General features: G+C 36.9%; 1 protein-coding gene across 1 annotated transcript in view; it reads right to left on the bottom strand.

Annotated features, from left to right (window-relative positions):
* Positions 1-12952, bottom strand: part of LONP2 (lon peptidase 2, peroxisomal) — a 90849-nt gene extending 77897 nt beyond the window's left edge. The window contains exons 1-4 of the mRNA XM_036996459.2: positions 12591-12952; positions 4898-5132; positions 1661-1792; positions 375-497 (exon numbers count right to left, since the gene is read on the bottom strand). Of these exons, the coding sequence (XP_036852354.1) occupies positions 375-497; positions 1661-1792; positions 4898-5132; positions 12591-12823 (723 nt within the window). The 5' untranslated portion in view covers positions 12824-12952. The remainder of the gene's footprint in view (positions 1-374; positions 498-1660; positions 1793-4897; positions 5133-12590) is intronic.
* Positions 12953-14684: the final 1732 nt, after the last annotated feature.

The following is a 14684-nucleotide window of genomic DNA, read 5'->3' as shown; positions in this document are numbered from 1 at the left end:
GGTATGTTCTTAATACTACATATGGTAAAATAAAAAAGTGATACTCAAAGATGTTCAGTTATTGTCTAATTTTTAAAATACAGAAAATAATGGAAATAACACGTAAATAGCAAGAAGAGAAATGGCTTAGTAAATTATCCTTTTAATGATTACCAAAATAAGACAAGAAAATGAGAAAATGTTTATATGCTTAAAAAAAAAGGATCCATGTATGGAAAAGGACTAGAGAGAAACATACCAAATTCAAAATTTTATCAATAACATGAATGGTAAGAGACAATTAACATTTTTCTTCTTTGTTCTTAATTCCCCCAATTTTTTTCATTAAAAAAACAACAGGGAACCTGAAGAAATGGGTTAAAAGAAATATTTACCCGCTTATCATCATCTTGCTTGTGTTTTCTGGTGTTTTGAAGCAATTTCAGGCCTTCAATTTGTCTGACAAGCAGTGGTATGGTCATCTTGAACCGTTCCTCCAGACTCACAGCATCTAAAATCTAAGGAAACAGGAGTCAATTAGTAAGAATCTCTCTCAGAAACACATGCTCCAAAAACTAGGCAGTCAGAGTCACAACTTACATTGTTACATAAAAAAGACAACAACTGTCAATACTCACAGCTTCACTATGTCTAATACAACCAAATTGATTATATTAAATCACCAAGGTCATTTGACATGAATACTAGAATCCTAAAAATGAAAATTATCGTGAGTTTCCATCTAAAAATGAAGCCATGTGTACAGTTTCAGGAGCAAGAACAGAACACATTTTATATCAATTCTTTCTGGGAATTGCTGCCTTATAGTCTCAAATGTGTCTGTATATTAGGTCTGAACAAATTCTAGGTTCAAAATAAATTCTTATATACACAAGAGAATAGGAGCTCTTTTAACCAACCTCTGAGTAGCTAACCCTCTCTGTTTCCTCAGTAAAGCCTACTTGCTAATGCCCACAGCCAGGTTCCTCTCTAGTGACTCCTGCACTCTTCTGCTCCAACAAGTTGAACTGAGTTCTTGTTTATACCTAACCCGTCTGCGTGAGTTGCACTATTTTAACTGTTAGATTTAAATATTAAATAAACTGATAAAATAAGGACGGTTGTTTCAGTGAAAACTAATTTAAATGTTCTACAAGATTCAGTAAAGCAGACTGCTTAATACTATGAAAATAAATGTGCAAGAAAAATTTTGTAGTTTGGGGGAAAGACATGCAAATCTAAGATTCTGCACATGGATTATCTTTCAGTATCTTTAAATCTCATTTCACTTTAAATAACTAGAAACTGGTAATACATCAGAGGTGTGGCCTATTTTAAGAAACATTATGAAGAATTCTAATAAAGCAGACCCAAACACAAAGGTCACAGTTCTACATGTTAAAACATAGATGAAGTATATTTATATATTTAAGTTAAATTAAATATTTATCTTTTTTATTATTCTCTGCTTTAGCTTTATCCAAAAATTGGCAAACTACTAGTACTGGCCATATGAATAAAATAGCTGTTTCAGTATATAAAAATGTAAAGCAATTACTTTCAAAAGGCAATTTAACTACTTCTGTCAGTGTTTGGTATCTCTTACCTGAAGTTCAAAATTTACCTAGATCCAAATAAAAATTGACAAAGCAACTCGGCATTCAAGAAGGGACCACTGTACCTGGAGTTTCTCTTTGTTGCTTGTTCGGATAATTGATGTCAGAATATCTGGTAAAGCTTCCCTTGGAAGACTGTCTAAAAGACGTCTCAATTTAGCAACTGCGGGGACAGACATATCCAACATTTCAACCAGCTACAAGGAAAAAAAGTCTTTTTAATGAAACCTGGCATTATTTTTGAACTTAAAAATTACCAGATCGCCATTTTTATGTTGGAGCCTCAGGTTTTTTTCCCCCCTCAAGGTAACTGACTAGTCCAGACATTTCACAGGCCTCAGAAGAAAAAAGTACTTTCAAAATATCAATCAGAATGAAAAGCAAAAATGACTCAAAAGTGAATAATACCAATGTTTATAAAAGCCTTTATAAATCTGTGATTTTTTATTTTGAAAAGAATTTAAATAATAGAATAGTCAAAATAATACAATAAACTCTTACGTATCCTTCCCCTAAATTCACCAGTTGTTAACATTTTGCCACATCTGCTTTCTCTCTCTCTCCACACACACACACAAGTAGTGCTGAACACTTCAGAGTAAGCAGCAGTCATCATGACCCTTGTTCTTACAAACAAGAGCATTCTCTTATATAATCACAGTTTAATTGCTCAATTTTGGAAATTTAACATAGGTCATGCTATTATTTTAAAAAATCAGTAGCTGAAATGTTGGTTTTCTTTATAGGACATCTGGGTTAATTAGAATCTGAGCACTGACTGAATCAATTTTATAAAACAATTTCCAGTGTATCCTGGCACTAAGTCACATTAAGCTTAAAGGCAAGCTTTCACTAACTGTGACAGTCACTGGGGCTTGAGTCAAAGATAGCCCTTTTGTTTTGAGTACATGATAGGACTATTTTTTTTCACCCCCTCTGAATATAGATGCGGCTATGAGACTTGCCTTGATCCATGAAACCTGGGGGAAGTGACAGTTCCTTCTGGGTCAAAGCATCGAAAGCCAGTCGAGAAATTGTCACATTTCCTTTTCCTGCCTCAGTAACATCAAAATCATGTTTTGAGATGAATCTCTAATCTACCTGGAATTCTAAGTGATACTAATAGGTAGATCACCACATCCACTAGTTTTAGGCATGAAGCACTGAGTGAGAAACATACCTTTGTTATGTTGTATGACTGAGATTTTGGAGTACTTGACACAGCAGAACTTGCTCATCCTAATTCACAAATGATATATGAAATCCTCATTTAATCACTCTAGTAAGATTTAATATGCAATGAAAATCAAATCAAAGCACTGTAATTTAGGAACCTATCTATTATCTGCCAAGGGTCAAGGGAATTAAAGTATAATTATGATGAAGCTGTTCAGGTGGGAGAAGTAGATAATAAATTTGAAGACTCTTTCTCCTAGGAATTTATCTTAAGAAAATAAAACAGTTAAATCTTAATCTCCAAGCATTTATGAGTACAAAGTATCTCTTAGACCCAATATACTGCTCAGTACAGAGTGGTACTTTAGGGGATGAATTCAGTTTGTTGTGGGAAACACACATGTAAGATAAATTTCAACCCAATGTGATAAGCATTATATTTAAAAGGTTTGTATAAGGGATTGTGAAGGCAAATTTACAGTCTACTGGATTTGGGAAAATATAAAAAAGAATTTTGAAAATTCAGAATGAAAGATCATTCCCAGCAGAGAGAACAGAAGCAAAATCAAAGATATGAAGTAACATGACATGAAACTCTTTGATGTACAGTGTGCCTAGAGCTATGGGTATAAATGGGGGTTTCCAGAGTTGTGGAGGGCCTTAATGTTATAATAAGCAATTTTAACTTTATCCTATAGCAATTAAAGTCTATTCCTCAACGGAGAGGCATGCCCAAAACTGGTTTAGAAAGACTTATTGAACGGGATGGGTCAGAGAGAAAAAAACAGGAGATCAGTTAGGAAACTATTGATGAGAGATGCAGAAGTAAATGTAGAAGGGGATGAAAGAAAAGTACTAATTAGAAACAATCTTAATGTTTACAAGGAGGAATGATAAAATTATGATATCCCAACTTGTAAAATTTATAAAAGTACTTAATATGAAAATTAGACATGGATATGAAAATAAGACATAAGAATGAATATGGACAAAGACCAGAAGATAAGCAAAAATTAAATTAGATGCATGATGGTAGTAAAATTATGGTACTGTTTCTAAAATATACTTTAATGTCATTACAAAATCTTTACATGTTTAAAATTACTCTGACAAGAGAATGAACCTGTGTTCATTCCAGCAGAAGACCAATTCAGGGAGATAGGATTACCAGGAAAAGGAAGAGAAATTCTATTCCCTCCTCTACCTCCTTCATTCCTAAATAGCATAATCACTTACTCCAGTTCTCAAACTGAAGTTTCTTTCTTCAGAGTTAAGTTCTTCCTTTCAGCCCTCACAAAAATTATAGCTCCAAATTCTCTATTTTTCTATTGTTGTTCACCATACCTAGTGCAGTGTGTCACTTCAAATGCTCTATCAGGTACAAATAGCACAGGCTGTGAACACTTGCCCTACTCACTTTTCAGTGACTAATGGTGTTTATAATCAAGATCTTTAGACAATGCCTGATCCTCATACAGCCAATAATAGTCACTAGATTACATCGATTTGCATTGACAGAAAGTAGAAGACTACATTTTATAATGTATTTCAATGTATTTTGAGACAAAATGGGATGAGTGGAGGAGCTTTCTATTCAATTTAGAGTTGACCAAAAAATTCAAACCTAGAATTAAGGAGTCAAATATTCAATGCATGCCTTAATGGATGCTTCCCTCCCAGCATTCTAGTTAATCAAGGTTTTAACCATACTTGAAATTAGTCTAGTGTGGGCTTAAACTTCCATAGTTATTGCCTCACTGTGCCCCTTACTTCTGAACCAACTTAATTCATACAATTTGGTGTCTACATATTCTAATGGCAAATAGAATAGCTTCTGTGGAGTATTTTAATCTTTAATATTAATTAGGGTTAATAACTATCTGGAGATACTGGACATTATAAGGAAAGCTCTAGAATACTCTGGAAAAATTTTAGAAAGGGTTGGCTAATAAGTCCTAGAGTGATTTAGATACAATCCCAAACAAGCGCAAATTGAAATTAACAATTTTATTACTAAGTCACATACGCATATACTGCCCTAAAACTTCACTACTCAACAAATTCATCGTATCTTAGGGCAGCAAAGGAAAATGGGATTCCAAGAGTGGAAAAAAAAGACAACTCACTTGTACTGCATATTTGTAAAACTGTTCTGACAGCTCTCCTAGCTCCTCCCTAGTTTTATAGGTGCTGGAAAATTCCTCGAGTCGGTCCAACTGTTCCACTTCAGCAACAGGATATGGCTTCTCTTTCAAGACCTGTACAATCTGGAAACGGCACAGGCCTGTAATCAGTAAAGTATAGTGGGGCTTGGGCCAGTTACTGCCCACAACCTGAACTGCCAGTGCAGCGGTCCCAATCCTGAAAAACATACAAAACATCAGTTATTATGAATATTCAATATAGTAGAACAGAAACTCACCTCAAAAAGTATTGCCTTTTCTGAGAAATTCATTAAAAAACTAAGAATATCTAGAGTATAAATGAATTATTTATTTGACTTAGCATCTGGCACATGATTTGCCAGTTCACCATCATCAGCTATATGGCAAAAGCAGACTGCCTCATTCTAATTAGCACCTGTTATAAAAATCAGGTAGAACTTTAACTGAGGTGAAAAACATGTACTCTGAAAACTGTAAGACACTGATGAAAGAAACTGAAGACAACACAAATGAAGGGAAAGATATTCCATAATCTGGTTGGATGGAAAAATTAATATTGTAAAAATTGCCATACCCCAAAGCAATCTACAGATTCAATGTAATCCCTATTTAAGTAACCATGGCATTTTCTACAGAATTAGAGCAATCCTCAAATCTGTATGAAACTACAAAAGAACACAAATAGCCAAAGCTATTTGAGAAAGTAGAACAAACCTGGAAGTATCATACTCCCTGACTTCACACTATACTACAAAGCTATATTAATCAAAACAGTATGGTACCAGTCCCCAAAATAGCCATTTAGATCAACAGAACAGAGCACCCAGAAATAAACCTACACTTACATGGTCAACTAATATATGACAAAGGAGGCAAGAATATAGAATGGGAAAAAAACCGTCTCTCCAATAAATGGTAGTGCAAAACTGGATAGCTACATGCTAAAGAATGAAGCTGGACCACTGCCTTACACCACACACAAAATATACTCAAAATAGATCAAAGACCTAACTATAAGACCTGAAACCATAAAACTCCTAAAGGAAAATATAGGCAATAAACTCGTGAAAACTGGCATTAGCTATTTTTTTCTAGATATGTCTCCCCAGGCAAGAAAAACAAAAGCAAAAATAAACAAGTGAGAGTACATCACACTAAAAAGCTTCTGCACAGAAAAGGAAGCCATCAACAAAAAGGGAACTTACTGAATATATGTGCAAATGATGTATCTGATAAGGGGTTAACATCCAAAATATATAAAGAATCCATACCACTGAACACCAAAAAAACCCACAAATAATCTGGTTAAAAAATGGGCAGAGGACCTGAATAGACATTTTTCCAAGGAAGACATACAGATGGCCAACAAACACACGACAAGATGCTCCACATCACTAATCATCAGGGAAATACAAATCAAAACCACAATAAGATATTACCTCACACCAGTCAAAGTAGCTAGTATCAAAAAGACAAGAAATAAGTGCTAGTGAGGATGGGGAGAAAGGGAATGCTAATGCACTGTTGATGGGAATATAAACTGGCACAGCTACTATGGAAAATAGTATGGAGGTTCCTCAATAAATTAAAAATAGATATACCATACAGCCTAGTAATTCCAGTTCTGGAATGTTTACCTGAAGAAAACGAAATCACTAACTCAAAAAGATATATCCACCCCTGTATTTTTTGCAGCATTATTTACAATAGCCAAGATATGGAAACACCTAAGTGTCCACCAATAGACAAATGGATAAAGATGTGATACATACGTACAATGGAATACTACTCAGCCATAAAAAATGAAACCTTGCATTTGGGACAACATGGATAGACCTAGAGGGTATTATGCTAAGTGAAATAAGTCAGACAGAAAGACAACTACCATATGACTTCATGTATATATGGAATCCAAAAAAAAACCCAACCAGAAACAGATTCGTAAATACAAACTGGTTGTTGCTTAGGGAAGCAGGGTAGGGGAATGGGTGAAATAGGGGACAAAGAGATACAAACTTTCAATTATAAAATAAATAAGACGGGGATAAAAAATACAGCATAGGGAATAGAGTCAATAATATTGTAGTATCTTTTTGTGTGACAAATGGTAACTACACTTATCATGGTGAGTCTCATAACATACATAATTGTTGAATCACTATGTTATATACCTGACACCAGTAAAATATTGTATATCAACTATGCTGCCATAAAAAAGTATACTAAAAAAAATTAGGTAGCAATTTCTAAACATTTGGATTATTTAAGCATAAAAACATAAGAGTAAAAGTTGAAAATTACATAGCTTAAATTAATTTTGCTGGAATGAGGAAGTCTTACATCAGAACAAATGTTAGCATTTTAAACAGATTTAAATATAAAAGACATGATGTAAATCAATCTAAGAAATGTTTCAATACCTGTTTTGTTTCTAACATCATACCAGTTTTTTTTACACAATCTATAAAACTTCTATACATCCACCTTATCACAACTGCAATCAAATCTGGGAATTAACATGTATACCCTTGAATACTGAATTTCTAAGTGTAGAGATTAAATAGTGGAGGTCATACACTGTCATGAACTGAGGAGAGTTGAAGACCTACTACGTATCAAGAAGATACAAAACCAGCTCTGTTCTAAGTGGTAATAACCTCACCTAATGCTGACTGAAAAAACTATTTTATTTAAGCCTTAGTTCCTTATCAAAAGATACAATCCTGACCAAGCCACAAATAAACTTATTTTACAGGAAAGAAGTCTCATCCAAACCAAACCCAAGTTATCCAAAATAGAAATATTAACATTCAGAAGGCAGTTCCAGGTTTTAACTAAAATTATATATTCTCTCAGTCATAGGAAAGGTGGTAATTTCAGAAAAGAAACTGGAATTAAAGTGACTAAAGCTCTTAACACCCTGGGAAAATGGTAATACTAGAATACTGCACTTGTTCATCTCAAACATACTGAATTACATACAAGTACAGTATGTGAATAGTTTAGTGACTTTGCTTATTTCTACATGCAGTTTATTCTTGATTACTTCCTTATAAATTATTCATCCTGTAGATTTTGTGCAACCTTCGGTTTTACTCTGCCCTCAGTTTACTGTGAACTACGTCCATTTTTCCTTTTCATCTTTTCAGTCCTATCATGTGTATGGAGGATAAAAATTGATTTAAGCAATAACTTAAACCAAGTAATTAGGAAGGTAATTTGGTGGGGAGAAAAAACATATACTTTAAAAACTTGAAACGATTTAGCAATTATCTACTGAGTTATTTGTATTGTGCCTGCTTTTCCTCCGTAATTAATAGCAGTATTTTATATATCACATTTCCTGAAAACCAACTCAGATTGCCTGACCAATTCCTGCAATGATCAGAGACCAACGAAAACTATAATTCACCGCAGATGACATCCATCAGTGCTTACACAATGCAGGAAGAGTTCATCACCGGACAAGAAACAGATCCCTGCCCTAAGGGGTTTACAAACTAGAAACCAATGAGAAACCAGAGAGATGAGAAGAATCCATATCTCCAGATTGGGAGATGAATTTAATCATTAAGCCTAAATCATTGATTAAAGGTGGGATCTAAAATGAATTTTCTTACAAAGCAAATAAAATACAAACTGAAAAGAGATTAACTTGGATTTGGGCTATGCCTCTCCTCCTGACAGAAGTTTTAATTATTGGTTCTTAAAATCACTAACAGATGACTAGAATGTACCCTTTTAAAGAAAAGCATGATCTATGAAATAATAGGTGACTTGAAACAGAGAACCTGGTGAAAAACATTATGGAGAAAAGGCTCTGTGAAAAGGACTGTTCAGTGTTATTTTGGACAAGTTCTATTGTGTATCAGGCTCTAGGTTTTATACATAAAAATAGGTATTAAGTAAACAAAATATTCAATTGGTGTAATTCTAACATAATAGGTTTTATATTAGTCATCTTCCTAAATATTCTGGTTCTTCTTTTAACACATGCTTTACAAGGCATGACCAAAACGCAAAATTTTGATTTTGCAACAGATCCAAATTTATAACCCAAATGAGTGGTGTTCTTTCCCTTTTAGTAGTTCTATAAACCTACACCTTAATTACTGTGATATTTTACAGGGCAAAGAGTTTTGAAACTCCTAACCAAGGATCTACTTTCAGAGTTGTAAAATATTATTTTAACCTGAAGTCTGACTACAACAACTATAATTTGTGTAATCTGGAAACTGATTTAGATGATACAAGAGGTCCTAACGTATTTGAGAACCATTAATTGTACTGATGGGAATGTCTAAAAGCAGCAATACTGCAAAAAGTAGTTTTCCAACATGAGTATATTAGATAAATATTTAAACTCTAGTTTATATGTCAAGCATTTGCTTTTTTTGTTTAACTTTTAAGCCCTCCATTTGTCTTGGAATCCTCAATCTTCCAAGTACTTTCTGTAACTATATTAGTTGTTTTGCCCATGTTGAAAGAATTATGGGGCCTCCCCACTCCTCCACCAACCTCCATTTGTGAAATTTACATTTAAACTATCCATTTGGGAAATGATACTACTAACATATAGGTTTACTGCTTTGCAGTTTACAAAAGGCTTTAATAAGTATTTCATTATATACTGCCTTTCAACCTTGTGAGAAAGGTAGTATCATCTCCACCTGTAGAGAAACGTTCCTTAAAAAGAATAAATGCAGATTTAAGAAAATCTAAGTCAAGCTAACCTTACAGATTTGCTAGTGCAAAAGATTAAATTTAAAAATCTTAGTATTTATCAGGCATTTCCTGAATGCCTAAGAATGCTAAGGGATACATTTAGGAAAGATGCATGAACAGAGTTGATTCAAATTATGAAAATGTGCACCTGCTATACATAAAGCATTCACTCTTTGTTAGACAAATGACAATGAAATGAATTTGGGGTCCCAGTGATGAAGAGAACAAAAACACTTCAGACTGAGGAAGGATTGAAAAATTAGCACTAAGAGGAAATGAAGCCACATACTCTGAAGAATGTAAAGTTAGAAGACTGGATGACCATCCTGAGATGCATGAAAGGACAGTGTACAAATAAGGTTAAATTATCCATTTCACTAAGAAAAAATTGTATCACTCAGGAGCCACAAAAAATGCAGTACAGGGAAGCATGGGAGCCAAGTGCTACACTGCAGGGATCATCCACAGCTCTTCCTTTAAAAAGGTTCCTGTCAGGCAACATGCCTACACTGTTCAGAACTGTGAAGGACGTGGTCCAGGTAAGTCAACATCTGGCCCTGCTACTTTGTGGGGCAAAGAACAGAGGAGAACAAATTACTTCTGATGCTTTTTAAAGTCGGTGGCATTGTAACCTGGATGTTCTAGAGGAAACAAGACACAAAAGCAGAGCCCCTCCACTTTCCCTCTCGGGTACTACTACGACCTGAAAAAGCAGGTAACTGGGGAAAGGCAGATTTATGTATCAAAACAGAATAGTGTCCTGGATAACTCCATTTCTATTATTAAAGCTTTTAGAAGGAATTTTTAAAGTGTTTTAAGGTCATTATTAGGGAAAAAAGACATTAGAACCTAATACTGAAAAATGCAGTACAATCTTTCTACCTAGACTTTTCAAGTGGCAAACAATATTTCTAGGATAACTAGATAGTCTTGTGGGTCCTAGTAACACTGGAATCCTATGAAGAATTTTAGTGTAACTTAATTGATGGAATTTTAACACTGCTATTCACTTAAAACAAAGGCAGCAATATGAACATCAAGGATAAGATTTTTCATCATCTGTATATTAATGATTACTTCAAAGCAGAAGAATTGAGTTATGTTCTTTTGGAGGGAGTTACATTAAAACAAACAAGGTATCTGGCCAGATAGTATCAATCAATAGTCACTCAAAACTACTTTTTAAATTCACAGGGCACCTATGGGTTATCACCATATAATACATAGCAGAAATAAAAAATCTAATGAGCACTCCTGCCTCAATAAGCAACTATGCCTGTGCACAGAAAGTAAAAAAAATTTTGGGAGAAATAAACAGAGGCTTAAGGAGTAGGGTCATATGCAGAGAAACCAAAATCAAGTTACAATTATCAGAGTTTCTGAAATTTGAAAATTATTCAATTCCACTCAAATTATAACCAAAGCAGATCAGATAGAAGCCAAAATGTTTTCCAAGCCTAAGAAATGCAAGACTTTTACAATGTGAACTAATAATGAACCGCTATGGTATTTTTGTTTTGTTAGTAAAGGGGGTCTCCTTTGAGAATCTGAAGAAAGCTGTGCACTCTCCTTAAACAACGTATAGAGCCACAAGATTTTAGATAAAAATAAGGCATTCTTTACCCTGAAATCCATTCAGATTCAGGAACCCATAATTTAAAAAAATAACTATAAATGAATGAGGGTCTCTAAGCTGAAAACTTCTCAAGAAGAGTTAACAACAGGAGGCAGGGGCTTGGGAGCTGAGTTTGAAAATAATTATAGAATTTAAGAGCATACTGTATACCAGCACTGACCAACAGAAATATAACAAGGGGCACAGGTGTAATTTTTGTATCCACATTATAAAGTAAAAAGAAACAGGTGAATTGCTAGTATTTTATTTAACCATAAATAGCCAAAATATTAACATTCCAATATATAGTCTTAATCAAAAAAACATTTTTCATACTAAATTTTCAAAATCTAGTGTATACTATACACTTACAGCGACTAATCCCCTGGTGTGTCTGAGACAAAGGTAGTTCTTGGGATGTACGACTTTGAATGCTAAAACCTGGACAGTCCCCAACAAACGGGGGCAACTGGTCACTCTAGTATCTTAATTTGGAGGAGCCTCATTTCAAGTGAGGCTCTACAGCCACATGTGGCTAGTGACTACAGTACTGGACAGCGCAATATCAACCAAGCAGATTACACATATTATTTCATTTCTCTTCCTAACACATCTAAGAGATAAATGCAGTCAGTTTCTAATTACAGATGAACAGGCACAGGTTAAGTCTCTCACCCTGTCACACAACTAGGGCCATGATGAAGAGCAATCTAATGGTAAGATTGGGGCCTAAGAACAGAAACGAAAGGAAATGCTATGATATGAGAGAAGAGAGACGAAAAGATAGGAAAGTTCCAGAAAGGGAGGTAAGAGAAAATGTGGGCAGGAAAGGCCCTTTAAGGAGAACATAAATACTAACTGGGAGAGAGAAAGGGTAGGCAGGGGGTGTGGAAGAAAGGCACACAAAAGTTAATGGATGGGGCAGTGCAGTTTAGGTTGCAACAGGAAAAGAAAAAACGTGTGCAATAGTATGTGTCTTAGTCAAGAGAACGAAAAAGACAGTAAGAAGGAAGGAAGAGGAAGGGAAAGCAGGAAAAGAAAGAGGAGCCTGCAAAGTCAGTAACTCTGAGAGTCTGAACACCTGGGGGCAGGGATAATTAAAACCAAATGCAGCGGCAGCTAACAGTTTTCACTACCCAAAGCAGCAGTCATCCCCATTTGAGACATGAGACGTAGGAAGCAGAACCAAGCTGCGCAGGCTGCTTGCAAGCCTCGGCACCCCGGGACCCCGAAGCCAAATCCGGCCTGGCCCGGCTCGGGGTCGCAGGCGGAGGCCGCGCCGCCCGCAGCTGCCGCGCGGGTCGCACGGCCTACCTGTGCAGCGGCGGCAGGTCCTGCGCGTCGCTGGCCGGGTCGGGGGTGTTGGGAATGACGCCCAGGATGGTGCTCTGCAGCGACGTGCCCTTGAGCAGGCGGCTCCGCACCAGCTGCAGGTTGCGGGCCGAGTCCACGCTAGTGCGCATGGTGGAGCCCGGCAGCAGAACGCCCTCGTGGGTGAGCAGCAGCGGGAGGCGCCTCGGGATCTGGATGGGGCTCACCGACGACATGGCAGCGGCCGCTCGCAATAGCGGCGTCACAGGGCGCCGGACCGACTGCTCAGCGAGGCCCACCCGACCGCGACCAAAGTTCGCAGCCCCGGACCCGCCGCCACTTCCGACCCCTCCCCCGGTCACGCCACGCCCCCCGGGCTCAGGCACCACTGCTTCCGGCCCCGCGCCGCGGCCCGCCCCCGGAATCAAGCGCCGCCGCTTCGTGCTGCCCCCTCCCGGAGCTGCCGGGTAGGACGCGCGTGATAGGCGAAAACAGGCGCACAAAAGCCCCTCCCCTAGGGCCGGGCCTCTCCAGGCCTGCTCACCACCCCCTGAGATTCCTTCATACAGTGTGTTTGGAGGGATGATTGTGTTTAAACTACATATACTTGAAATGGTTTTCACTTGTAATTGAATTGATTTTAGAGTTTACCAAAATGTTGCAAAAATATGGCAGTGAGTTTCCAGCTTCCCCTGTTACCATATAATCATAGTTTAGTTCAATTTTAAAACAAGGAAATTACCATTACTGTTATCTAATTTATAGACTTTACACACAAATTTTGCCAGTTTTTTCACTAATATCCTCTTTTCTAGCCCAGGATGCCATTTTTCATTTAGTTGTCTACTCAATAGTTTTGTTTTTCCTTTTAAAACCTTATACTTTTAAAGAGTACTAGTCTGTTATTTTGTAGAATGTCCCTTAATTTAGGTTTATCTGATGTTTTCTCAAGATCAATGTTAGACATTTTTGGCAGGAAGACCATGGAAGTGATATGGCTTTCTTGGTAATATGTAATGGTGAAACGTCTTCGACCTTGACTACTTGGTGAAGGGGTTATCTGCCAGGTTTCTCCACTGTAAGTTACTATTTGCCTCTTTAAAGGTAACAGGTATCTTGTGGAGAGTTAATTTTATATTTATTAACTGGAATTTTGTGAGAAAAAGCTGCCCTCTCTCCCTCATTAATTCAACTATTTTTTAATGTTAGTATGGACTCATGTATAGGTATGTTTTCATAGGTTAAACCCCAATAATATCATGTATTTCATTGCTTGAATTTTTCTAAGATTTGCCATTGGGATTTGACTTCAGTTTTGTTGTAAGTTGAAGAGGGAAAATTTTCCTAAATGTGAAGCCCAGCAGTGCTCTCAGAATCCAGGAGGGAATTGAAAGTCCATTCAAGTCAACAAGCATTGGTTGAGGGACTGCTAAGTCCAAGGCCTTGGGATAATTGTGGAGTGGGGAGAGCAACAGAAGGCAAGGTCCTACCCTGGAGCATCTCTTGGCCATGGGGACAGACCCATAGGTGGTTGAGTCTGGTGGAAGGGCAGATGGAACTATATGTTTTTGTGTGCGCAGGAGATAAGGGTAAGGAGAAGGCAGATAACTAGCTACTATGGTGATGTGTTAAGACAGACAAGGCTCCTGTTTTCATGAAGCTGACTCTCTAGTAAAGGAAACAAACAAGCAAGAAAAATAATATTGGATAGTGATTACGTCCTTTCGATGGTCAGAGAAGGGCTTGCTGATGAGATGACCTTTGAACTGAGCACCACACTATGAGAAGGCAGCAATGCAAAGATCAGGGGGTAGGTACTGAGGGGGCACTATTCCAGGCAGAAGCAATAATTGCAAAGATTTTGTGGCTGGAATGAATTTAGGATGTTTGAGGAAGCTGCTCCTGGAATTTACTGAGTGAGGGGCCTAGTGGTATGAATGAGATAAGAGAAGTGGTCCGAGTTGTGTTATAGAGGGCTATGTAAGAAGAGACAGAGAAAGGAATCTGGTAGGGAGCTGGGGTCTTTCTCTAAGCCTGCTGCAAGCCATTGGTGGTTTCAAGTCACAGAATAACTTTTCTGGCTTATGTTTCCAAAAG

Source organism: Manis javanica, chromosome 17 (assembly GCF_040802235.1).
Source record: "Manis javanica isolate MJ-LG chromosome 17, MJ_LKY, whole genome shotgun sequence".
In the NCBI taxonomy this organism is placed as follows: Eukaryota; Metazoa; Chordata; class Mammalia; order Pholidota; family Manidae; genus Manis; species Manis javanica.
This window is presented reverse-complemented; position numbering and strand designations above follow the sequence as displayed.